The 24,546-nt window shown below is 35.9% G+C and overlaps 2 protein-coding genes and 1 pseudogene across 3 annotated transcripts; 1 reads left to right on the forward strand and 2 right to left on the reverse strand.

Moving 5' to 3' along the window:
• The first annotated feature begins 2,058 nt into the window (after nucleotides 1-2,058).
• On the forward strand, nucleotides 2,059-10,415 carry ATZW10 (centromere/kinetochore protein, putative (ZW10)). Its single transcript, XM_012971891.2, has 14 exons — nucleotides 2,059-2,765; nucleotides 4,652-4,789; nucleotides 4,905-5,078; nucleotides 5,217-5,378; nucleotides 6,244-6,477; nucleotides 6,553-6,699; nucleotides 7,318-7,410; nucleotides 7,590-7,685; nucleotides 8,503-8,631; nucleotides 8,738-8,815; nucleotides 8,901-9,059; nucleotides 9,484-9,631; nucleotides 9,715-9,797; nucleotides 9,946-10,415. The coding sequence occupies exons 1-14, from the start codon at nucleotides 2,205-2,207 to the stop codon at nucleotides 10,030-10,032; spliced, it is 2,289 nt and encodes a 762-aa protein (XP_012827345.2). The 5' UTR covers nucleotides 2,059-2,204; the 3' UTR covers nucleotides 10,033-10,415.
• A 3,843-nt stretch (nucleotides 10,416-14,258) lies between these two features.
• LOC105948604 (ethylene-responsive transcription factor 6) lies at nucleotides 14,259-15,192 on the reverse strand. The gene has a single exon (XM_012971823.2). The coding sequence runs from the start codon at nucleotides 15,118-15,120 to the stop codon at nucleotides 14,401-14,403; it is 720 nt and encodes a 239-aa protein (XP_012827277.2). The 5' UTR covers nucleotides 15,121-15,192; the 3' UTR covers nucleotides 14,259-14,400.
• A 5,695-nt stretch (nucleotides 15,193-20,887) lies between these two features.
• On the reverse strand, nucleotides 20,888-21,861 carry LOC148772761 (ethylene-responsive transcription factor 6 pseudogene; annotated as a pseudogene). The gene has a single exon (XR_016031692.1). The product of XR_016031692.1 is annotated as an ethylene-responsive transcription factor 6 pseudogene (transcript).
• Nucleotides 21,862-24,546: the final 2,685 nt, after the last annotated feature.

Raw genomic sequence — 24,546 nt, forward strand, 5'->3', positions numbered from 1 at the left:
CTTTCAAAAAACTTTTGCAAACACCACCTTAGCATGGAAGAAAAGGACAAATGAATACAAGAAATACTTGTTGTAAGAGAAATGATATCAAAGCAGTTTACTGGATGCCAGGATATTATCGCAACAATAATGCATGATTAATTAGTTATGAGGGGATCAATAAACTGTCAAAACCAACTGAAATAAATCCCATGGCCAAAATAAATAACAATGTTGTAAAAAATTGTGTTAATTAAGAAGTATCAAATGTAACAGTTATCCCGCCTTCCTCACATAAAGAATTTCTTTTTCAATGAGGCTGATTTCTCTCTCCATGTGAGGCGTGTGTGTTTGAGGCCCTCTTCTACTACCTTCATCGTTTGATCTTGTCTTCCAGGGATCCGGTCGATTGAATCGTATGCCATTAATTTAATTTGTTTTTTAATCGTATTTTCTGTTTTGGTAAGGGGTTTATTATTCATTATTTTGAGCTTGACTTTTCTCTCATCATCATTTGAATTCTTTTAATCATTCTTTTTTCCCGCTCCCCCTCCAGAACCCTATTGATGGCAGCACTGGACCATCTCGCTTGTTACCCACGTCTTCGTCTATCTCTCATCATCAATAGGCTATGGCAAGAAGCTTCTAGCTTACTCATGAGGAAGAGGAAGATGGACCGACTTTTAATGGTAATACTAGTGCGGCTAGGGTGTCGTCCCAAACGTTCCAATTGGTGGGCTGACTAGTGTGCACAAGGGAGATCTCATCTCACTCGCTCAAAGCCAATGTTATACGTCTTCTTCAGCTGGTGAAAGGATGGGATTCCGATCCTTTGGACCAAACATATTCATCCTTGGCTTCGATCACGTCCTTGATTATGAGCACGCGAAGGGAGGTGGCTGTCCGTGGTTGTAGACAAGAATGCTTTAATCTTTCAAGATCTGGACTGGATGACGACCCCATGACGTGCGGTATTCGTATGATGAGAATGTGCTCCAAACGGCGGTAAGGTTGGAGAATTTATTACTATCATGAACCCCAACAAGCTGAAACTCCAATACGTCATGATAAAGTTTCGGATCGATGTGAATAAGAACCTCAAGAGGGGAATGTATCTTCATAATTTAGATGGATTTAAAATCTGGATCGCCTTTTCAAGCGTCTTCCTAATTCTTGTTTCATGTGTTGTGTGATCGGACATGTGGAGAAAAAAATGTTAGTGTAGGTGATCGGCAAGCCAACTTGAAGTTGTGGTCTTTCTTGTATTTGTCTAAAACTATGTATTTCGTATTAATGAAATTCACCTATTGACATTCTATATATGTGCTCCCATAGATATAGTCCTAACGAGTTACTCTATTACTTTAACTTGATCTAGTAAAATCGTGAGATGACTCAATATAAGTAATATAACTCTTAAACCAGTTTCGCATGATTTCATGTGAAACTAGGAGAAAAGGTGCATCGAGTTTGTGTTCTTGTGCACGAACTCATTACATTACCTTGCCTCATTCCACACGAAATCATGCTTTTGGATTTTTTTTTTAAATTCACGTTAATTCAATTTCGCCCAAAAAAAGAGCCCCATGGTTCACTCGGTTCTACACGAACTCAGTGTGCTGAGTTTGTGTAGAACCGGGCGAAATCATGAGATTTAACATTAGTTCATTTTTTTTCTTTTCATATGCGTAATCTAAGTAACGAAACAAGGGTAAAAACGTAAAACTTACCTCCGGCTTGTTGTTGAATTGTTCGGGATTAGAGAAACAAAATCCAAGAAGTTAAGAGAGTTTGAGTTTTGTGTTTTGAAAAAGTGAAGAAAAGGTGCCTGCACAAATCATTACAGTATTTCTATGTATTTTTTATTTTCGTTTTTTGTTATGATTATTTTCAATATTTGCTACGCAACCGGTTTTAACTAGTTTGTTCCAGTTCAACCGAAGTTTTCCCCTGTCATTGCAGATCGACCCCGGTTCACGTTTTTCCTCGAGTTTAAATGTTGGATCGAATCGATGTGATAGATGACGGTTCTCGGTTTAACCGGTCTGACCAACCGGTCCGGTCCCCGTTTGTTAACATTGATTCATAGATTATGCACCACGTCTAGAGAATTGATTGCTAATTTTCCCCCAAAACTTAATCCAGGATCAATTTTTCTTGACGAAATTAATTTTCAAACGTGGGTTCTCCAAAAATCACTCCAGTGCATATACAGTGGTGGATTCATGGACGTTCTCTTCGACACGATCAACGTCAAAGATCTTCTCTCTTCGTCGGAATCCCCTTCTTCCCCTCTGTCGGCGCCGGATCTCCGCCTCCTCATCTCCCGCCTCGACGCCCACTCCCTCCGAATCAAATCCACCGTCCAATCCTACCTCCTCTCCCACCACGCCGACTTCTCCTCTCTCTTCTCTCAGTGCTCCGACGTCGTTTCCAAGTCCGACCACCTCTCCGCCGACATCGTATCCCTCCTCAATCTCATTTCCGATCAGCCAATCGAGGCTGATGTCGAGAGGATCATTCGAGAGATTGTTGACAAGCGGCGCGAGGCCAGGGAGAAAAAGGAAATCCTCGATTTTGTTGGGGCTGTTTTGGAATTAGATAGGAAGTTTGGGGTGGTTAGGGATGATATGAAAAATGGGAGGGTGGTGGAGGCGGCGGAGGGGTTGAGGGAGCTGAAGGAAGCAGTTGGATTGAAGGGCAATTCTGATTCCGAAGCGGCCGTTGAAGGCGATCCGGCGGTGTATGGTATTCTGAAAAAGCAATGGACTGACTGTTTTGATGAGGTAATTTAAGTTTATTATCCTTTAATTTATTATTGATTAAGTTAATTGCTAACTGATTTGATGTAGAATTATTCTAGATTATGGTGTTATGTTGGGGAATTCCTTCCTTCATTCTGTTTTCCAATTTTTAGGCATTCTATTAAGTGATTAACCAAAGTTAAGTGCTTAATTTGAATAAACATTGAAAATTTATGTGACAAGATGTATAAGAAACTGCAAGTACAAGATAGACGAACAAGAACGCAGTTCAGAGAAGTCCATTATATATTCTTCTTTATCCTTCACTACTGCATCTAGTTCCTTCTCAAGAACTTGTATGAACTGTACATAGGAGAATCATCATTTTTAGTTGCTCCCAAAAAAAAAATTAAACATGCATACTAACAAGAAAAAATATAAGCCAACAAGGGCTCACCTGATCCGTTCGATCCTCAGTAATTGACCTCATCAAAGCCAGCATCTCGAAATACAATAGATATAGGAAGCATGCTGACAGTAAAAATCGAAGGCATCTTTGGTGTTTTGTTACTCCAATAATTTTATACATTTTATTGCTAATCTAGGATCATGCTAATTATACACGAATTTTTTTAAATCTTATTTAAAAAATAGGGATTCGAGAATGTTGGACTCCGCCACTGCGGTTGGTATTGTCCCATAATTTTGATATTTACTGTGTCATGTATCAGTACCCTCATTTTTATCCATGCCAGATATGTTTAAGGTATACTAGAATGTTCCAGGATGCATGCGAACAATTTGCATGATCAGTTACATTATTATTCTTGATTCTTAAGAAACGTAAATGACTTAAAACAATCGTTGCATAGTTTAGTTGTAGTGTCATTTCTTATGCTAGCTACAAATAACGTTTATGTAGAAGACTAGGTAGGAAATAATATAGGGTGTAGGAATGGATGAGAGAAGTCAGCTTCATTACATTTGTGCTATCATCGTTGTACTATCCTCTCTGGTTTCCAGTTTTTTTCGCATTCATTAGGTGATTAACCAAAGATGAGGGTTGTTTAACTTGAATGACTGATATAGTTCACTGGACGGGGAATCTTTTTTACCTCTACGCTTTTATGAAAATGTTGAATGCTGAAAGAAATCAAATTGATATTTACTTTTCCAATGAAGGGCCCAATTCTACGAATTAGACTTGATACAACAAACATAGATACATTAAGTGCAAGTTGCTTCAGTGTTATTTAGTTAGGGGTTTTAAATATTTTGAATTTTTCTCACAAACTATACGTTCAATTGAATTGAATTAGAAAAATATGTGGACTTTGTTAAGGCATATATAAAATTTACATATGGTTTACCTAAAGTGGAAATATGTATAGCTACTTTCTTTATGTTCTGTTTACATATTGAGATTTGGAGTTTCCATGAAACATGGCTGTGCCTTAGTTAGAAACGAGGATGAATTACGATTATAACATTTGTAGCCCTTTGTCTCAGGGTTAAGCAAGCAAAATAAAATTTCTGCAAAATAAAATTTCTGTGGGCAAATAAGAATTATTTTGAACTTTTGAATGGCTTTGAAATGTGAACGGATTTCTTTTTGATCACTTAACAAACCTTCGGTTAAGACAAGATTATGTTTCTCTTATTGCTGAATGGATCCCAGTGGTTTTACTTATTAAGTAGTGTTTTGCTTTGCAATATGTCAACTTCTCCTACTGGACTTGATCAGTTCATGTTTGCTAGTTTGATGTGTGGAGCAGAACAAAAGATTAGTACTGTAAATTTAACTTTTGCTTTGTTTATGGCAAAATTGAATTCTGGAACTTACTATTTTGGATAAATGACCAGTAATACAATGGTGATACTGTTGAATTTTTATGATTGTTTTTTAGAGCAATTCGATTTGGATGTAGATTCAAGATTTTCTCTTGAGGTGTATGGAGAGTGCTGTGCAGTTTGAGGAAGAAGGTAATGCAGTTCATATAAAGCACGAGTTGAGTATCGACGGAATTGATGGGCTAGAGCTCTACACGGTTTTGCAGGCACTGAATGTGAGTTAACATTGACCTGTTACCAATTTAAACTTCATTATAAATTCCGGATATATTCTTCATTTCATTTCTTATGGATGAATTTCTCAGCGATGTGTTATTGGTGTTTCTGTAGGTTGCTGACATCCTCGACTATGGGCTTGCGAAAGTTGCAGATTTGATTACTAAATACGCTCTTACTCCAATAATCACTTGTAGCGCAACTCCTTCATTTACAGAAGAAACGAATCATGAATCGGGGCATGTCTCAGAGGCAGTTCTTAAAATGGTTCCATCTGTTGATCCTAAGGTGCATATTATGAATTTGGCATCCATGATTATACCTTGTGCATTTGTATTTGTACTACTTAATTGAATGAAACAAAACCATATGCTCATGCCTTTGAAATTTTTATATTTCTGACCGACCAATCTTTCATGTCTACAGGGTAGCAAGGTGGATGGTGAACTTATGTACTCTTACATTGTTCAGATCATTGAATTCGTCAACAAATTCTTGTGTTTTCGCGATGGTTCTTGGATGTGCTGTTTTGGAAGATTAACTTGGTCAAGGATGTCGGATATGATAATTTCAAATTTCCTTTCTAAGGTTTGTTGTTATTTTTCTTGAACTGCCTTATAGTTCTTCTCTTCTCACTTCTCAATATTAGGAATTCTTAGTGGTTTCTCTAAGATACTCCCCAAAGCACCATCCTGTATGTCATGTTATATTGGACTAGCTGTTAGAAACTGCAAACAACTTCTCCTATCACCATTGAAGGGCATCCTTCAGATACGGCCGCTAGTTTCAGCAAATTTGCTAGGTCATCTGGCCAATTTATACAGTGAGAAAGCAGGTATTGTGCTTGATGGACTAACAACAGGATTTGTTCTCGCAGTCACTTAGCTACTCTAGGACTGGTTTATTACCTTAGTCATATACTACTACTAGCCTGATGCTCAACGTTGTGTACGGTACATTAACAACTATTCTTGTATAACATTTTCCTTGTTTTTCAGTAGCATGGATATCATTATTATAATTCTAAGAAGTTTTTACCTGGTGAACAATAATGTTATACTCTTTTCTGTCCAAGAATTATGAGGATAATTTGGCATGGCTAGAAGTTTCAGACAAGAGTTAAGGAGGTGTTATGTTTTATGTATTTCTACAGCATTCTCCTGGTAATAGAGTTGAGGGTTGTTTTTGAATTTCTGTAGGAACTGAATATATTAAAAGCAATATGTGTTTTCTCCTAAAAACTGTGAATCCATTTTGTGTTAAGTACTCCAGACATAACCTTACTTCAGGAAATGTCCTAAAAGGAAATGTCCTAAAAGGAAATGTGAGTAATAAATTCAGGACACATGGACTACTTCTCCAGTTCTCCCTTCTTTTAAAAAAAAAGTTAAAAAGATGTATAACGTTTTCCAAATTGGATTTTCTCGATTTCATACATTTGTCCCTCATTCAGGTTGTACCGGATGATGCTTCCAAACTGGCCGAGTTTCAGGAGATCAGGAAACTCACTATTGACTTTGAGACGGCCTTAAGGGAACTTATGTTCATATCTCCATCTGACGGCAAGGATGAAAAACTGAGCAAATTTGCCGACAATGTTGAGGTGCACTTTGCATCAAGAAAGAAAATCCAGATTTTGGCTAAGGCCAGAAGTTTGCTTCTACAATGTAATTTCAGCCTTCCTCAAGTGAGTGCATGCTTAACTGTTGTATTTATTATCTTTGTTCTTGTTTTTACCATTGAGTAACATATTTTCCTGCAGGACTATATTACAAAAAAATCGGGGATAAATAAGGAAGAGCACGCCGAAAATATCGCTAATCATGTTGTTTTGCTGTTCTCATCCGAGAAATGTGTGGTGTCTGAAGCAGCCAGACAACTTATGGAGCTTGTGCATCAAACACTTACGGTTAGTCAAATGCAATGCTGACATCCATTTTCTGCTCAAGGCTCTTACTTTTCACTTTAGTCGGCGATTTATCAAGGATTCTAATCTTTCACACAGTGATAAAAACTCTCATGTCGCATGTTATAATAGAGTTGAACTCATTTTAAGTTTAACGTACTGATAATCATGTTTTAAGGGGGTGTTTGGGTAAGTGTCCCTATTGTTGTCGAGTATTTGGGTCTCCAGTCAATGTAAGGAGACAATATCTAGGATAATTTGGCATTCTCCATGTGTATAACAATTTGAAAAATGTGATGAGTTGGTTCCACAAAGGAAAAGAGACCACTCGTGCAGTAGCATCAAACTGCAGTCAATGCTCCATTAACATGAACCTCACTGTTTTCGATTCAATAAGTCTATTTCACATAGCGTTGAATTTTCAGCAACTGAAATCTGACATTCTAGTAGTCAACCGAGCGTTTTGAATTTCTTCTTTTAACATGCATTTCAACAATTTTGCATTTGGAATTCCTTCGTGTATATGCATGTGTGCGCGTGTTCTGTGTATAAATATCATTTATCTTCAAGCTCTATTCACACATTTTGAGAATATCATTCTAATTAGAGTGGCTCATGCAGGATGTGTGCCTGTTACCTCCAAAAGTGGGGTTGGAATTCTATCACACTGCCAGAAATGCTCTAGTTCTTTACGAAGCTATCATACCCGTGAAGGTTAGTGCATAAGGCAATTGAACGAAGGGCTACGAACTTTAAGATTTTATAAGGCTCCTACTATGCTAGATTTAATTAAGTCTTTCAATTCATCCTCTGAGAATACTGGAGATGATGTTGAAATGATCTATTTGCGAAATGTGATTAATATAATGACGTACTTCCTTCAATTTCTGTAGCTTCAAAGGCAGCTTGATTCCATAAACCAGGCTGCTGTTCTTATTCATAACGACTGTCTTTACCTATCTCAGGAGATTCTCGGGCTCGCATTTGAGGTATGCATGATTGGATTATATGCCTCCTCAATAATGTTGGTTCACGATTTTTGTATTATTTTAGATATGTATTATTTCGTAATCACACGAACTGCATCCTGCCATACTAGCATCAGTTATGAAAAGGTTCCTATAATTTTGTTCCGATATTGTTGTTACCATAGCCATTTCATTCCAGAAGCAACAGACTTTTGGTTTTTGAGGAATAATTTATAATTTATTTTTTTCTTTCTGTTCTGAGATAAGTTCTCTCTTTTACCCAAACTTGATTTCTTCATTTCCTCCCTGACTTACCTAGTTGATGTTCACATATCTAAATTATACGTCATAGTTTTTCTTTCAAAATTACTGATTAGAAATTCGACAATAGTAGAAAAACACTTATAGGCAAGACATTTCTGGCAATGAAAGGATCAAAAGTACCTTCGTAAGAATGCAGTTCTTCATTTAGGGCAGCTGTTGACGTACTTTGTAAAGAAACAGCTACTAATTTTGTAGATTTTCAAGGTTTTTAATATTGTGGCCTCTCATATGGTAATGGGGTTACTCATGATTTTGGAATTTGAATATTGTTCTCTAGTTATGCTTCTTGCCTTCTTTTTATGTGTATTTGTTTCGTTTGTCTGCAATGATTATACCATATGTTTTCTATCAGGCATTGCATTGCAGCATCTTTTGTTTCCTTGTGTTTTTATTGTCTTTATTTGACGTGTAATAGGTTTTATCAAACGAAATGGAAATGACATTATGATACTTATTTATTTGAAGCACATGTATTTTATCGACATAGTAATGCCTCCCCTTTCTGATATTTCAGTATCGCCCATACTTTCCGAGTTCTGTGAAGGAACTAGCTGTATTTGTTGATTTGGCTCCAAGGTTTCAACTCATGGCTGAAGAAGTCTTGCAACGACAAGTTCAGCTTGTTATATATAACTTGAATCAGGTACATTTTTTTGCCAACAAAAATGCATACGTGCTTTTATGTGATATCTTCGTTGTCGAAGCCAAACTTTTATATCTGGTTATGCCGCATTTTGATGATCTAGTAGGCTATTGATGGAGCGTACGGATTTCAAAATACCCATCAGATGAAACAATTCGAATCTGCCAAGTTTTGTATCGACCAGGTTTCATCAAAGATTGCATTTTAGATCTCCTCTCTCAAACTAAAATATGAGTCACTTTTGCTGAGGTTCCCTTGATTTTTGTAAGGTTGCATTCATAGTCGAGAAAGTACACATCATCTGGGAGCCTCTATTACTTCCTTCAGTCTATGAGCAGAGTATGACTATGATTCTAGAGGTTGTATTTTCAAGAATTGCAAAAGAAATACTTCTCCTAGATGATATGGCGGCTGAAGAAACAATGCAGGTATGTGACCAGTAAAACTTTTTTCGACAAAATATAACGGGAAAATTACAGTTTTCGTCCATCAAGTTTCCACCAATTTCACATTTGGTCCCCCAGGTTCATAAATAACACATTTGGTCCCTCATGTTTCAACAACACTTTTGGTCATTCCCGTGAATTTACCGTTGCTTCGTGAGTTAAGACAGTGATGGTCACATGCTTGATTCCGTTAGGAACTAACGGAAAATTGACGGAAAGGACTGAGAGTGTTAAATTTTTGAAACACGAGGGATTAACTATGTTTTTTTTTTTTTGTGAATAAGGACCACATGTGAAATCGAGGTAAACTGAAGGGACTAAAAATTAATTTATCCCCAAAATACAACTGCTATGCTGAAACCTCTCTCTCTCAACCTATATATATATATATGATATATATATGCAGCTTCAAAGACTGATTCAATTGTTGTTTGAGCATCTCTCATCTTTACTGGAACCTCTGTTGGCTGTTGACTTGAGCGGAACGGCACAAGAGGCCATAGAGGAAAGGGAATATTTTATATTATCAATTCGGAAGTTGAGAAAATTGGCTGGTATTTTCTTCTATCATATATTTGTTAATATCCGTTAATATGCGCAAATCTTAATTACATATTTGTATGTCTATTCCTTCTAGAACTTTTGGACATGCCTTTGAAGTTGATTACTGCTGCCTGGGAGAGTGGTGAACTTGCTGATTGTAATTTCACACCATCAGAGGTATGAATACACAATACGGAATGTCAATTTTAATGAAATTTTGCCAATAATGCATATTAAAAATTCGCATGAAGAAAAAAATATACAGGTAAATTACTAGCTTTTCTCTTTTTTTTTTGTTTTGTTTTGTTTTTTTTTTTTCTTGCAGGTGGAAGATTTTATTAGAGCCATCTTCACAGATTCACCTCTGCGAAAAGAATGCTTGTTCAGAATAGAAAATTCGAACATGGGATAAAAAGGGAAAAAAAGTAAAACGAAAACGTGAGATAGGAGATTGAAGAGATTCACTTCCAAGAATTGCGTGGGGATCAAGTAGAGAAAGTAGCATCAGTTTTAGCATGAAGGATTTTTTTGTTCTTTTTTGGTATCTTTACTTTTATCTGAAGTAATTTATTAAATAGTAAATTATGGTAAAAATATATTTTCGAGGATGTTAGGTTGTCTATAGGATAGAAGATATCGACTTTTCTTCAGGAAACAGTTTCTTGGAAAGAATACTAATTTTGAGCAAGTATTGAGAATTGTAGTGGTTTCTGCATGAAATCAGAAGTTCTGGTCTGAATTTCGATTTGTGGTTTTTTCAAGTGTTTGAAATAAATGGATGGTCGATTTAATGAATTTTTGAGGTCTTCTTTAAAAGAGGAAGTCGAGTTAGCGGGGTTAACAAGAATGAATTGTACGAAATAAGAAAATGGAGTTGGCGACGCGGGTCAACATTCTATCGTACATATAAGACTCGATCTTCTGCATCAAATAGAGTAATAGATAGTTGTAACAGTGCATGAAGGAATGCCCCATGAATTTCATGGAGCTCAATTGATTGGATCAAGATGCTTTTCACTTGTTATTTGAAAATTTATGTATCTCAGAAAAATAAAATATTAAAAATTAACTTAAATATGAAAATAGTGATTGAATCATCTTTACAGTTACGAAAACTAAAATAAATAGTTCAAAATCTTGAAAACTCTCAACAGTTTACACATACTATAGAAAAACAGTAAAATAATAAATTAACTATTATAGAATATTGAAAACTTATGATAATTAAATAAATTTTTTTTTGAGTAAATTAAATAATTTTTTTTGATTTAGCAATAATGTAGAAATATTTCACCCAATGTAAGATATTAATTTATTGATCGTTATTAAATGTTAAAAACCTCGAACAAAAATATTTACGTATTTTTTTTGAAAAGTTAATTTGATACTCTTTATAAAAACTGAAATGTTCAATGTCGTTTCAACTTTACTAATGCCGTTTTGACTTCGAACCTGATTTTGACATATTTCTATTTTGATTTTGGCAAAATTCGAAACACGAAAACTATAGTCCTTTGGGTTAGCTTTCTAATCCAACTTAAATCCACTAGATTGGAGGCCGTGTGACAAAGTTATGCATGAATGAGTCACATTTTGAATTTTAGATACCTCAATGCATCAAAGTTGTGGGCAGTATCCATTGATTCATGTATATCTTTCTCGTCCGACATCCAATTTTGGTGATTCAAGTTGGATTTGAAAACTAACTCAGAATACTACAAATTCTATTTTTCGGGTTTTACAAAATTTAGAATTAAAAATGATCAAAATCACATTTGAAATCGTAACGGTATTATTAAAGCTCGAACAACATTTATCACATCCCATATAAAATTTATCACATTCTCTGTATTTATCACCAAGCAGCGTTGCATTATGGCTGCAAAATCACTCAGTATATTTTTCAGATGTAACATGTACAAAACCCACCTTAGATTTCAATGTTGATGTAACTTGTCGAATGTCCTATACATAGAAAAGTCATTAAACCAAACATATGGCACTAAGAAAAACAATTAAGTAATAATATCATTATTAAACCAATAAAAAATTATGATAATATATATATATTGTATCTATAGTAATTTAAAATGTTATTTTGCTAATTTTTGTAACATCAAGCAAAAATAACCAATGTTAGAATCTTTCGAAAAAAATAATACATTTATTAAACAGACGAAGAAGATGATGACAACTTGTATTATGATGTTTCTTTGGACATGTTCGAATTTGAGGATTATGGTCATTTTTTGTTGTGGATACTGCGTGCGAAAGTAGGGAAACATTTATTAAATGTGCCAAAAACACCGCCGCTAGTCAAAGTCATCGGTTGGTATGTGCTTCAAGGGCTAAAAAGACTTAGCAGGTATTGACGTGTCATATGTTTGGACATGGACGACAAAAACGAATTGATTTAGAGAAGTCTAGAAACGCTGAGGTATATGGATGTCTGTTCCGATTATACGGTAGTGTGAATCGATATGATGGATCCAATCATCGGCCGTATCCTGCCGGACAAGGTCCGAGTAGTCGTTTGACATATCAATATGAAGTAGTAAAATTATTGAGAAAGAGCCTCGTGAAACCGCCATTAATTATGGATAGCTTGAGAAAGGATAATTCGGAGACAACGCCGTCCATAAAACATGTCTACATCAACTTGAGGGGGGGCACCACTTTATGCATAACTTTAAGAAGTGTATATGAATACTGGCATCGACGAAATAAAGTCGGTGATACAATCACTGATATGATATTTGCCGCCCCTATTACGATCGAACTTTTGAGATTACTTTTGTCTGCAACATTTTTGAACATTTTGTGCTCTAGAGCACGAAAACTTTCAAAAATATTGAAGGTTTCGTGATATGGGGCACGGAAACCCCAAGAATTTCAAGTTTTTGTGCTCCAGAGCACGAAACATTCCATTTTTTTGAAAGTTTTGTGGTCTAGAGCACAAAAAATGTCAACTTCTTGGATTTTTCATGTGTAGAGCACCAAAACCACATCAGATTCAATTTTTTTTTTCGAACTCCTAAATTTAATCTTAAACCTACATTTCTTAACTATCCCGTAAATAAATTAATTGAAATGAAGTAAACCACTAAAACATTATCATAATCGAGAGTAGTAAGTGACGGATTGAATGCCGGAAACTTGAATGATTTTCAAATGTTTCGGAGAGTTTATGAGGGTTAGAGAGAATTTTAAAGGGAAAAAGTTTGAAATTGTTGAATTCCTGTTGCAGTGCAAACTAGCAAAAACCATGTAGCAAATAACAAGTCCCTTTGATTTATATTATATGCAAATCAAATAAGAGATATGTGAACATAGACCGATGACTTGTATTCTATGCCACGACAAAAAAGACAGAGTCATAACAACTTGACATACAAACATAAAAGTATGTACAAAGGCTGGTTGAAAGAAGTGACCAAATCGTATTACCCGGTGGAGATTTGTTTTGGTTGTAAAAGTCAACAAATTAAACAAATTTCACATGGGATTGAGACTTATTTTACATTTTCATTAATGCCCTCAACTTTGTCAACTTCGTGATTTTTACCCATTCAAAATCATCTCAACATGATGAAAATAATAGGATGACACACAAAATCATGGTACGCGTTCGTTGAATATATTTAGTAGCTAAGATGGATTTTAATTTCTATGATTGTAAGAATAAATTATTAAGATATCTACACAAAACATTAATAATCTATCATTTGCCTTTGTTTTTACGAAAAATTATTTTTTCGTAATTTTCAATAAAATGTTAAATAATTTTCAATAAAATGTTAAAAAATGCTAGAGTGAAAAACGAAAAAAATAAAGATGACCAAGTCGGTAAACATAAAATAAAATATATTATCAGATGAAAAAATGAAGATTTAAATGCATAATAAAAAGATAAATGCAGTTTGAATTTTACTTTTAACAAATTCAAATTTGTGTGTGGAAGAGCATTTTTGGAATGAATTTAATAAAGGATGTGAAACAAAAGTTTAGTTGAGCTTGTATTTAGTTATAATTAGTTTTGTCACCAGGGATCTATATCATAAGACCCCTAAATAAAAATCAAGTACATCAATGTTTAGTTGAACAAGAAGAAAAAGCTCCACTATAGTGAAGGTACAAGTTAGTTCAGTCTAACACCCTAAATCCAGTCTAACACTCGAAGTTGGCTAATGCATGCCTAATTCGACCCAAACTCTAGTAATTTGACGCTGAAAAATGTGAGAAAGTCTAGTATCCAAAGCAACGAGTTCGACTGCTAGGAGCTGAAATACGCAAAAATGACAAAAATAATTAGTCAATACACTTAACCCTTGTTTGGTTGCCAAGATAAGATTAGCTAAGATAAGATTAAATAATGTAATGAAAACCCAATTATTTTATTGGACCTCGGGACATCCAACAAAAAAATATTCCCTAAAAGAAAAGAAAAACTAGAATAAACTATAGTAATATAATATTTGCGGATCCGGATACCAAATATCAAACAAAGTCCCATTATTATTCCACGAAATGCTCAGCTAGTTGATACCACGAAGATGTATCTATATCTATTGGTCTAAAATTTTAGATTAATATGATGAAACATATAGTGGTTGATTTAATTATGTTTGGTTTGTACAATTCTAAAATATTCTTTTTTTTTTTTTCTTTTTTTTCTTAAAAAAATTACAATTTGATATACAAATGCAACTTAGTACATATAATATTTGTATCGTTTTTCTCAAATAAAAAAAAAATAAAAAAATATTCGTATGGTGATGAACTAGGAGATGAGAATAGGGTGATGTGGAGATAACTGCCAAAACGACGGCGTCAATGGCCCCCACTCCCCCCCCATTTCACACTTCACCGCCGTCTCACATTTCACCGTTTTCGGCCGACTAGCTCCGTCAACTTCTTCCTCCTCTCTCCGCCGCTTCTCTCCGACCTCATCCGCCGCCCGCTGAATTTCCAGCGGGAAGTTGAGAATCGCCTTGCTTCCACGCATCTTAAAGGCGGCTCTATCGTAAGCCCTGGCCGCCTCCGCCGCAGTTTCGAATGTCCCCAGCCACACCCTCGACCCGCGCCGGGCGGGATCGCGTATCTCCGCCGCGTACTTTCCCCACGGCCGCCGCCTCACCCCTCTGTAGTGCCGCTCCTCCTCCTCCTCCACCACCGAGTTCCCCTCACCGGATTCCCTGAACTCGATCCACTCAAACTTTTTCACCGCCGGCACTTGAATCCGCAGCGACGGCTTCGATCTCGGCGTAGTGAGATCAATAACCGACCGTTCATTTTCTTCAAAATCGAAGAAATAATCCGAAATCGACAGACGTGAATCAGAAATCAAATCGGATTCAGAACAAGAAGCCGGCGAATCAGTGAAGCTGGTTGCGGCGGCGGCGGCGGTGGCGCCACCGTTATCTAGGTCACGAGGAGAAAATTCCCCCAATAAATAGATACTAATTCTTTGAATGGCGGAAACTTCATCTGGGTTTGCCATTAAAAATAAATTTTAGAGAGCGGAAAAATATTATCTAATTAAGAGTGATAAATTATAAGAGTGGAAAATGTTTGGGTATCCGTATATATATATAGTTTGGAAAAAGAAAGAGGCTTCTTGGGTTGTTCCTCTAGGTTGTTTTTGGTCAAAGTGGTGACGAAAATGTTGAGCCATTCCTTTGATTGATTCTAGCCGTTGGATTAGATGACTTTTTTTGGTCAGCGGTTTTGTACGGTTGTGATTATGTGTCTTTTTAACACGTTGTCTTTTTGTAGAAAATTATTTAATGAATTAGCCAATTGCGTCGATACTTCTTCTTCCAAGCTCACTATGCTGCTTTTGTTCAAAATTCAAATTAGAGATAATATATTAAAATCCACTATAAGCAATTTAAAATAGTCTACTGGACGTTACGCTATTGCACTTTTTTTTTTTTTTTTCATTAATATGTTTTTATTAATAACCTCATTCATAGCTTAGTATGTTATTTTCAATTTTTTTTCTTCTTCTTTTTTTTTTTTTTTTTTAATTTTTTTTTTAATTTTTTGAATCCTTTTTTTCTTTATTTTTTCGAATTTAATTTATTTTTGTTTTATAATAATTTTTTTAAAAAAATAATTGAATATTTTATTGTGATATAGAGATAAAATCAGGATAATTCTAACATTTATGCATCTAATTATATCAAAATAATTTTATTGGAGTTGTCAATGTCCAATTAGTTGTCTCCTATTAATCATGATAAGCCGTGACAAAATTATTTTGGCAAGTTGACCCATAAAATAACAGAACTAACCAAACATCAAATTAAATTTTAATATTTAGCAAATTTTGTGCTAATCTCCCCAATCAAACAAACATGACCTACCTTTATCAAGTGATCCTGATTAAAAAATAATTATAGTTGATGCATTTCCCCAGTGAAATCGATTTCAAAAATAAATCTTAACAACTTTCAAAATTATTAACAGTCCATTTCGTTTCTTCCTTAATCCATTTCATTTTTTTAATAATAAGAGGATAAAGTTGATGCATACCTTGGATGAATATCTGCCTTTGCAAATATATAATTAATGAATAACACCGGTACATTAGAATCCTGGACAATTTTGACTAACGCTATTATTGTTGTCCTCTATACGGTTAAATGTACCTTTTACTGCTAGACAATTTTAGAGTCGTAGTAAATTTTAGGATTTATCGAGCAAAAAAGTATTCGCTACAGCTATTTACCATGTTTTCAAATTTTTTTTGAAAATTAAAATAGTGAAGTCTGTGAATTTAACCTGGAGCGAAAATTTGATATCATTGCATTTTAGGTTGCCCTTACTTCTAATTCAGTTAGAAATTAAAATTAGTATGTGACCCAAATTTGAGTGACTAATGTGACACTAGCCTTCGGACTTAACCTTGTCGAGTAGGTTGGGAGATCGGGAAAAAAACACTATCACGCAATCCTTTGCATCAAGCGGTGATGGCACAAAGTTCAGGGTTTGCATTGAGCAAAAAGATCAAGATGTCGAAGATTTCTGGAGCAGGTCGAAGCAGGGTGGTTTGTATGGATGGATTTCGTGTGTTTCCTCATTTTTCGAATTCAACAACAAAAATCTTTCGGTACAAGTATTGAAGACGGTTCTAGATCACATATGAATTACTATGTAAGTCTTGACTAATTTATTTTGCATCAATTTAGATTAATACCTACTAGAATATTTTTTTTAATATGTTTAATCTATTACAAATCTATTATTGGGTTATGAGATTCGCTTCCCAATTTATTATTTATGCTAGAAGTCAATAAAATTTGAATAGATCTTATGTATTAATATATTGCATAGCTTCAAAATTATGGATTAAAAAAATTATTTGTACTTAATTTGATAGAATCATTATTAAATAATAATTATATGTTGAACTAAGAATTTAATTAGGCTATTGAATACACCCAAATTAATATATATATATATATATACATATATATACATCTATCAGTTTATATTACACATTTCTTCCGTTTGTAATTGATTAATTGCATAAGGTTTAGAGCCTAACAAAAAATGAAAAAAAAATGAAAAAAAATCTCTTTTCTCTCTTCATTGAGTAGAGCTTACTCTTGTAGGACTTTTGGTTTTTCTGAGTTTTCTTCATATGTTATTCTTCTACAACAATAGTCATAGGAAACAACCTTGGTACTTTCATCAGAACAGACATCCATTCATCTGCTAAAAAATATATAGAACAAGTTCTTCCGTTTCCAGATTGAACTCGATATTTCAAAGCCTTTCACATACCATATGATCCTCCAAGTCAAGGGGAGAGCTCATCTGCATGTGGGTTGAAGTATTAAAGGTTAGCTAAGTTATGTGTTATCTATGGACTCTTGGGTCATAAAATTCATTATTGCAAACTTGTTCCTAACATGTATGACTTGGTGACTTCACAGCATCGTTTTTGTCCGTGTATCAAATTTGAAAACGTGCTCTCTCCAAACCCCCATCTTTCATCTTATTTCCAGTCAAGAACCCCCATCATACAATTCTCTAAAGCAGGCCCATATGCCCATCTCTCAGAAAGACTGCACTAGTCTGGTTAAAAAAATGCTCAATCCTTTTAACTTTACTGAAGTTGACAACCCAAAGCCCAACCATCACCTCGTTGAACACCAACTCTGGCCTTTGATCAGCCCTTCACACAAAATATTCAAGATGTTAACAAGTATAACACCCAAACTGAATGTTCTAATCTAAAACGACCTAAATTCAATCCGTTGAACTTGATCCATCAAATGACCTCAAACACTCATCCCCTAGCTTATACCCCTCATTTCTCTTCATTTTTAGAGAACAATTTCATCTCCTTCCCTGGACCATGAGGCAAACACCAAAGTCAACATTTCATCCATGTGCATGCTCTCCATGCATAAGAAAGTGTTTGCCATTAATAGGACTTTAACTGGATCTCCAACTATTCACAGAACTAACGTACAGTAGCTCGGTCACCATCACCGATATCACTACCGATGACAATTTCATTGACTTTGTGTGAAGGGCTGATCAAAGGCCAATCTATGTGGTTATCTCTCCCATATCTCAAACCCTGTTTGACCAGAATGTTGTAGGCCCCACTGAGGGGCTGAGCAGATAATTCATAAAAATAATCTCTTGGAATTGCCTAGGGCTTGCAAAGTTTAAGGCAATCTGTGCACTCAGGCAAATTTTCATTTCCTCAAAACCTAACCTGTGTTTATTTGCCAAGTTAAAACCTCTCTCCCTTATTTCATCATTAAAGTTTTTCTCTCTCAAAATCTCTCAAACTATCTTTTTGTTCTTTCTATTGACATATCTGGAGGACTGTTTCTGTTTCTGGCTTGGACCTCTTATTCAAATGTTCAAATCATCACTCACAATAACCTTCTCATTTATGATTTATTCCGTCCTGATCCAATCTCCACCCCTTGGTTCTTCACTGGCATCTAATGCCCATGCTCTCCTTCCGGTAAATCTTTGTTTTGGTCCATGATAAACTCTATTGCTTCTGAGACTCCTGGTTCGTGGCTCCTAACGGAAGATTTCAGAAAAATGTGGGGGCAATCCTTTTGCTTTTTCCTCCTCTCACAGTCTCTCTGATGAGTTTGATGACCTTGGTTTGATTAACTTGGGTTTTCATGGCAATCTTTTCACGTGGAATAATAAAATGCATGGCTTGTGAATCTACTATATTTCTGTTATTGCCTAAAACCATAGCCATATCCTCCTAAATACTTGTATTGAAAATTCTTGTGGTCCTAGACCTTTCAAGGTTGAAGCTATGTGGATTTTAGATAATTCTCGTTTTGATGTTGTTCATGCAGGGTGAAATTCGTTTGACAAAGATATGTGGATTTCAGATAATCCCCACTTTTCCTGTGTCAACTTTTCTTCTCCCTATAAATATTTGCCTAAAGCTCGATGCCTCTATGCGAAAGATTTGGTGGGATGAAAATAAAAATGGCAACTCCCTAATGTTGAAATGTTGGGACTCCATCTGCCTTCCCAAATCTATTGGTGGCCTCGGTTTTCATAGAATGCTTGTCAGAATCGAGATCTTATTGCTAAACTGCCTTGGAAACTAGCTCCCTCATATAATAGTATTTGGATCAATATTCTAAAATCTAAATACTTGAGAACTTAAAATTTTCTTTCTGTCTCTCATGCTCTATCCTCATCCTCTTAGATTAGGAAATACAGTTTAAAAACAAGAGACATTATTTTAAAAGGTGCTTGTTTTACAACCTCTCAAAATTCTAACATCCTCATTTGAGAAGAACTTTGGATTCCATATCTGAAAGGTTTTATCCCTGAACCAAAAAACACCGCGTCTTCCTTTTAATGTTTGTGATGTAAAAGATCTAATAAATGTTGTATATCCTTCTTGGAATCTTAATCTTCTAATTGACATTTCCCCTCTAAAGTTGTTACTGAATTCATGAAGATCCAAATCTCTCAAATCATGATTATACGTCCTTGATCTGAACTGTCTGCAAGTCACGGTTGTTCACATCAAAAAGTGGCTATCTCATTGATCAATCTTTGAGAACTTCAAATCATGATCCCTCTCTGCAATCCAACCACAGTCCGTTTGAGCTTCATCAGTCTTTCTCTAACCTGTCTTGCCCTGTAAGTAATTTCGAGTTGGAGTCTATTGATCATCTTTTCCTTTCTTGCCCATTCATTGATTTTAAAAATTGAACCCCTTAATAATTGGATCACTGATTTCCTCACTAAAGCTCCATTTCCTCTCCCTTCCAATGCCCACCACGATGAATTCATTATTTTTGTTTCCATTTTATATGATCATATCTGGCTAAATATATAGGAATAAACTCGTCAATGACTCTCACGCATCTTCTGTGCAGGAGATGGTCTCTAGGGTTTTCTTCATTGCTGAAGATCATTGGAAAAGCCAAAAGCTCAATGTCATCCCCCGAAAGGTGCTGCTTACCAACTCGTTCCCCAACTCTGGAGACCTCCACCACAAGATTGGTTGAAAACCAATTCCGATGCAACTTTAAAAAATGGAGTCTCCTCTCCTGCATTTATTGTTAGAAATGCAAATGGATCAATTCTTTGTTGGAATTAATGCACTTTCTAGAAGTGTATCCACATGCATGTACAATGTATGATAGGATACATGAATAGGCAAATACATGAATACTTAGATACATGTATATCTAGGATTCATGATGAATATATTTAATATGATGCATGTACTACTTATGCCTCGATTTTTATAAATAGGTGTAAGATTGTATTTGTAATTCAACATGTATTAGCAAGAGTAAAATATGTAGGAGATACGTGCTCCTCGATTATTTCCTTGTTAATCTTGTTCATATATTTCCGCAATATATCCAACATTCTTCTTGCCAACGCTTCATATCACTTATGCTTGGAACCAATTGTGGCAGAAACCATTGCCTTTCTTGAAGCATGCAAGCTCATGGATCATGTAAAGAAGAAGTTCTTGATTTTTGAATCCAATTGTCTAAACGCAATCTCTTTGATCCAAGATCAAAACTGCACCATTGATTGGAATGTTAATGTCATCATTGAGAGTATCCGTAGATATTGGTTTTTGTGGCCGAAATGGCGTTTCAAGTTTGTAAGGTCGTAATGCAAATTTTGCAGCCCAGAACCTCTCTAAGTTGGCTGAAAAAGAAAGGTGGGAAGAATTTATTCGTCCAAACGTGATCCCTCTTTCTTGTTTTTGTGATGCTGGTACACCAATATTTGCTTCATTGTCTTAATATTACTCATCTTCTATCGATAAAATAATAATCCTCTATATATGGATCAAAGTGAAATTTGGTTGTTAATTAAAAAATGGATATTTCTAATTTTTTTTGTTTCAATATAAGCAAATCTCTTAGCACTAGGAGCTGAGGATTGCCCCATACGGAGATAACTGCCAAAACGACGGCGTAAGCGGGGCCCACTCACTCTCACATTTCACCATTTTCGGCCGACTGATTTCTGCAACTTCTTCCTCCTCATCTCTCCGCCGCTTCCCTCCGATGTCGGCCGCCGCCCGCCGCTCGCATTCCTCTCGCTGAATTTCTAGTGGAAAGTTGAGAATCGCCTTGCTTCCGCGCATCTCAAACGCGGCTCTATCATAAGCCCTGGCCGCCTCCGCCGCAGTTTCGAAAGTCCCCAGCCACACCCTCGACCCGCGGCGGGCGGGGTCGCGGATCTCCGCCGCGTACTTGCCCCACGGCCGCCGCCTCACCCCTCTGTAGTGCCGTTGCGGTTGCTCCTCTTCCACCACCGGATTTGCCGATTCCTGGAAGTCAATCCACTCAAACTTGTTCACCGCCGCCGGCAATTCAATCCGCAGCGACGGCTTCGATCTCGGCGTCGTCAGATCAACAACCGGCAGCAATGAATTATTTTGCTGATAATCGACGGAATAATCGGAAACCGAAAACCCAGGATCCGATATGTAGTAGTCAGATCCAGAAGTGGAAAACGACGTCGTTGAGCTACCGTTATCACGGGGAGACAATTCTCCCAGAAGATGCATTTTAATTCTATCAATTGCTGAAACTAATTCATCTGGGTTCGCCATATAAAATAAAATTAATATAAATAAATCTGAGATTTGTAAATTTTAGAGAGGGAAAGAAAACGTATTTGTGTTCTTGAATATGTAAGAGAAGTAGATGTTCAGACTTCAGTGTGTGGAATATAAAGTGTGTTTGAGTGTTGGCTATATATATATATATATATATACACACACACACTGACACACAGAAGTTTCCAGCGTTGTTTCTAATGTGCGTGCAACGATGTTTCTGGTCAAAGTGCTGACGAAAATGGTCAGCCAGTCTTCTGAGGGTTTTCCACCGTGCGATCAGATGACTTTCTTGTATATCAACGGTTGAAATAATATGTCAATTCTTTTATATGAAAAGATAATATTATAATATATATACTGATTAGCCAACAATTGCGTAGATGCTTCTTCCAAGTCCCACTAGGCTGCTTTGGTTCAAGTTATCATTTTCTTTTTCTTTCTATTTTTCCGGTCATTTTTTTTTATATATAATAGGATAAATTCCACTTTCCCAATTGTACTTTGGTTGGATATTACTTTATCCCATTGTACTCTCAATTGCATCGATTTGCCCCCTTGTACTTTGGTTCGATATCACTTTACCCCCTTCTACTCTCAATTCATCGATTTGCCCCCCTATACTTTGTCTCAATATCACTTTACCCCATTCTACTCTCAATTGCATCGATTTCCCACATATACTTGAAAAATTGTCTCAATGGGGCCTTCGCTGTTAGTTTTCAGACCTTTGACCTTAACTCCGTTTGATCTAAATCTGAAAATTACAAAAAAGTCATCCCTCCCAGTTTAAATAATTATTAAAAAATAAAAAAAAAATAAAAAATAAATAAATAAATAAATAAAACAAAAAATAAAATAATATAAAATTCAAGACATCGAGAAAACATAGTCCACGGCGCCAGCCACAATTTTTTTTAATTAATAATTATTTAAACTGGGAGGGTGGCTTTTTTGTAATTTTCAAACTTCGATCAAACGGTGTTAAGGTCAAAGGTCTGAAAACTAACGGCGAGGGCCATATTAAGACAATTTTTCAAGTACAGGGGGCAAATCGATGCAATTGAGAGTAGAATGGAGTAAAGTGATATCGAGCTAAAGTACACGGGGGCAAATTGATGAATTGAGAGTAGAAGGGGGTAAATTGATATCGAACCAAAGTACAAGGGGGCAAATCGATGCAATTGAGAGTACAAGGGGGTAAAGTGATATCCAACCAAAGTAAATGAGGGAAAATGGAATTTACCCTATATAATAAAACAATCATATATATTGGCTACCAAATATATTGGCCCGATAGAGTGATTCACAATTTTGAAGAATTCAGCTCGATGCTCTTAGACCCCTCTGCTAGTTGGAAAAAACAGAAGAAGTCTTCCCTCATTTTGTTTAATGTTCAGCAGGAGCGGAGCGAGTGTTGGGTATCCGCCCGGAGAAGACAAACCACACAAAATCAAAATACTCATATTTTATTAGACACAATTAAAATATGATCAACACAATAATTAATAATTAAATTAATGGCAACAATCAGCAACAAAAGTACTAACAATAAGCAGCCATATAAATTATCTAAACAGTTCAATACCAACAATTAATAATAAGCAGAATGCAACAATTTCAATATTTTAAGAATAAAATATTATTGCTCAATTAACCTAGAATAAAACATTATTTAATTAATGCAGGAAAAATTAAATAAGGGTAAGAGACAAAACCGAGCAATTCACACAGAATTGCAAACGAAAGTTCCTCCGACGGCTGCTCCGGCGGTCGTTGATTTTCCGGCTCAGTCCTCAATCTCCGAGTCCTCGTCCAAGATCTAAGTGGGGCCTCCAAACACTCACGGCAGCCACACACACGCACACACACAATGTATTCCAACGAAAAACACGAAGAAAACGAAACCCAAATTCAAACCCTAATCTCACCGGTTTATCCCTAAAGAAGTAAGCTCGAATTCATTGAAAGAATCGAGCTTTGCTTCTCAAAAAAGGTTCTCTCTTTCACTCTAATTTTTCTTCCCAAAACACACGAAGTATTCTACTCTTTTCTCGACTCTATTTTTCTCTCTTTTTATCGTCTCTCACACAGAAAAAGAAAAGGGTGCACTTATACGCCCAAATCATCGACCAAACTCACGAAGAATTAGGTAACAAATCACCAAGATTTGTTGAGAGAAAAAGGGGCAAATTTGAATAATCAATCTGCTGTAAAACCGAAGAACGAGATAAAAGAAAAGGTCAAGAGAGAGTTAAAGGGAAAACCTAGTGAGATTGGGCTGACTTTAATTTTGGGCTCAACTTTTGTGGGCTGCTCGTAAGTGGGTTGCAAGGTGGAATTTTAATGGGCCATTCACAAAGAATTCATTTGGGCCACATACTCTACAAATCTCCACCTGGCCCAAATGGATCATCGGGACCCTTTTAGGAGAAACGAAGTCATCATTGCCGTATGACACTACCTGCACTCAAAACACAAAGTTAGTACAAGTTTAAAGAACAAAACACAAAGTAATGCAAATAATCTAAAACATTAGAATACATCACCACCGTCGGATATCATATTGGCTTGATCTCTATGTTGGTTTTTCTTAGGCTTGGGACAATCACTAATAAAATGACTATGGTCACCGCAATTAAAGCACCTTCTATTATTTGGATTAGCCTTTGACTTACTCCAATCTCCACCATTTTTCTTATTTTGATCAATTTGACTAGAAGAAGCCTTATAGTTTTGAAAGCGATTAGGCTGACTTCCTTTAGTAAAATTAACCTCACCAAATGATTTATCCCTACTAATTCTCAATTCAAGCTC

This window comes from Erythranthe guttata, chromosome 1 (genome assembly GCF_056151865.1).
Source record: "Erythranthe guttata isolate IM_541 chromosome 1, IM_541, whole genome shotgun sequence".
NCBI classification, from domain to species: domain Eukaryota; kingdom Viridiplantae; phylum Streptophyta; class Magnoliopsida; order Lamiales; family Phrymaceae; genus Erythranthe; species Erythranthe guttata.

What these genes read in the sequence shown, in the direction of transcription:
- LOC105948604 (XM_012971823.2), bottom strand. Translation starts at nt 15,120, where the DNA reads ATGGCAAACCCAGATGAAGTTTCCGCCATTCAAAGAATTAGTATCTAT.
- ATZW10 (XM_012971891.2), top strand. Translation starts at nt 2,205, where the DNA reads ATGGACGTTCTCTTCGACACGATCAACGTCAAAGATCTTCTCTCTTCG. An exon ending in GTAATTTCAGCCTTCCTCAA is followed by an intron (nt 6,478 to 6,552) that starts GTGAGTGCATGC and finishes ATTTTCCTGCAG; the next exon opens with GACTATATTACAAAAAAATC. An exon ending in CGGCTGAAGAAACAATGCAG is followed by an intron (nt 9,060 to 9,483) that starts GTATGTGACCAG and finishes ATATATATGCAG; the next exon opens with CTTCAAAGACTGATTCAATT.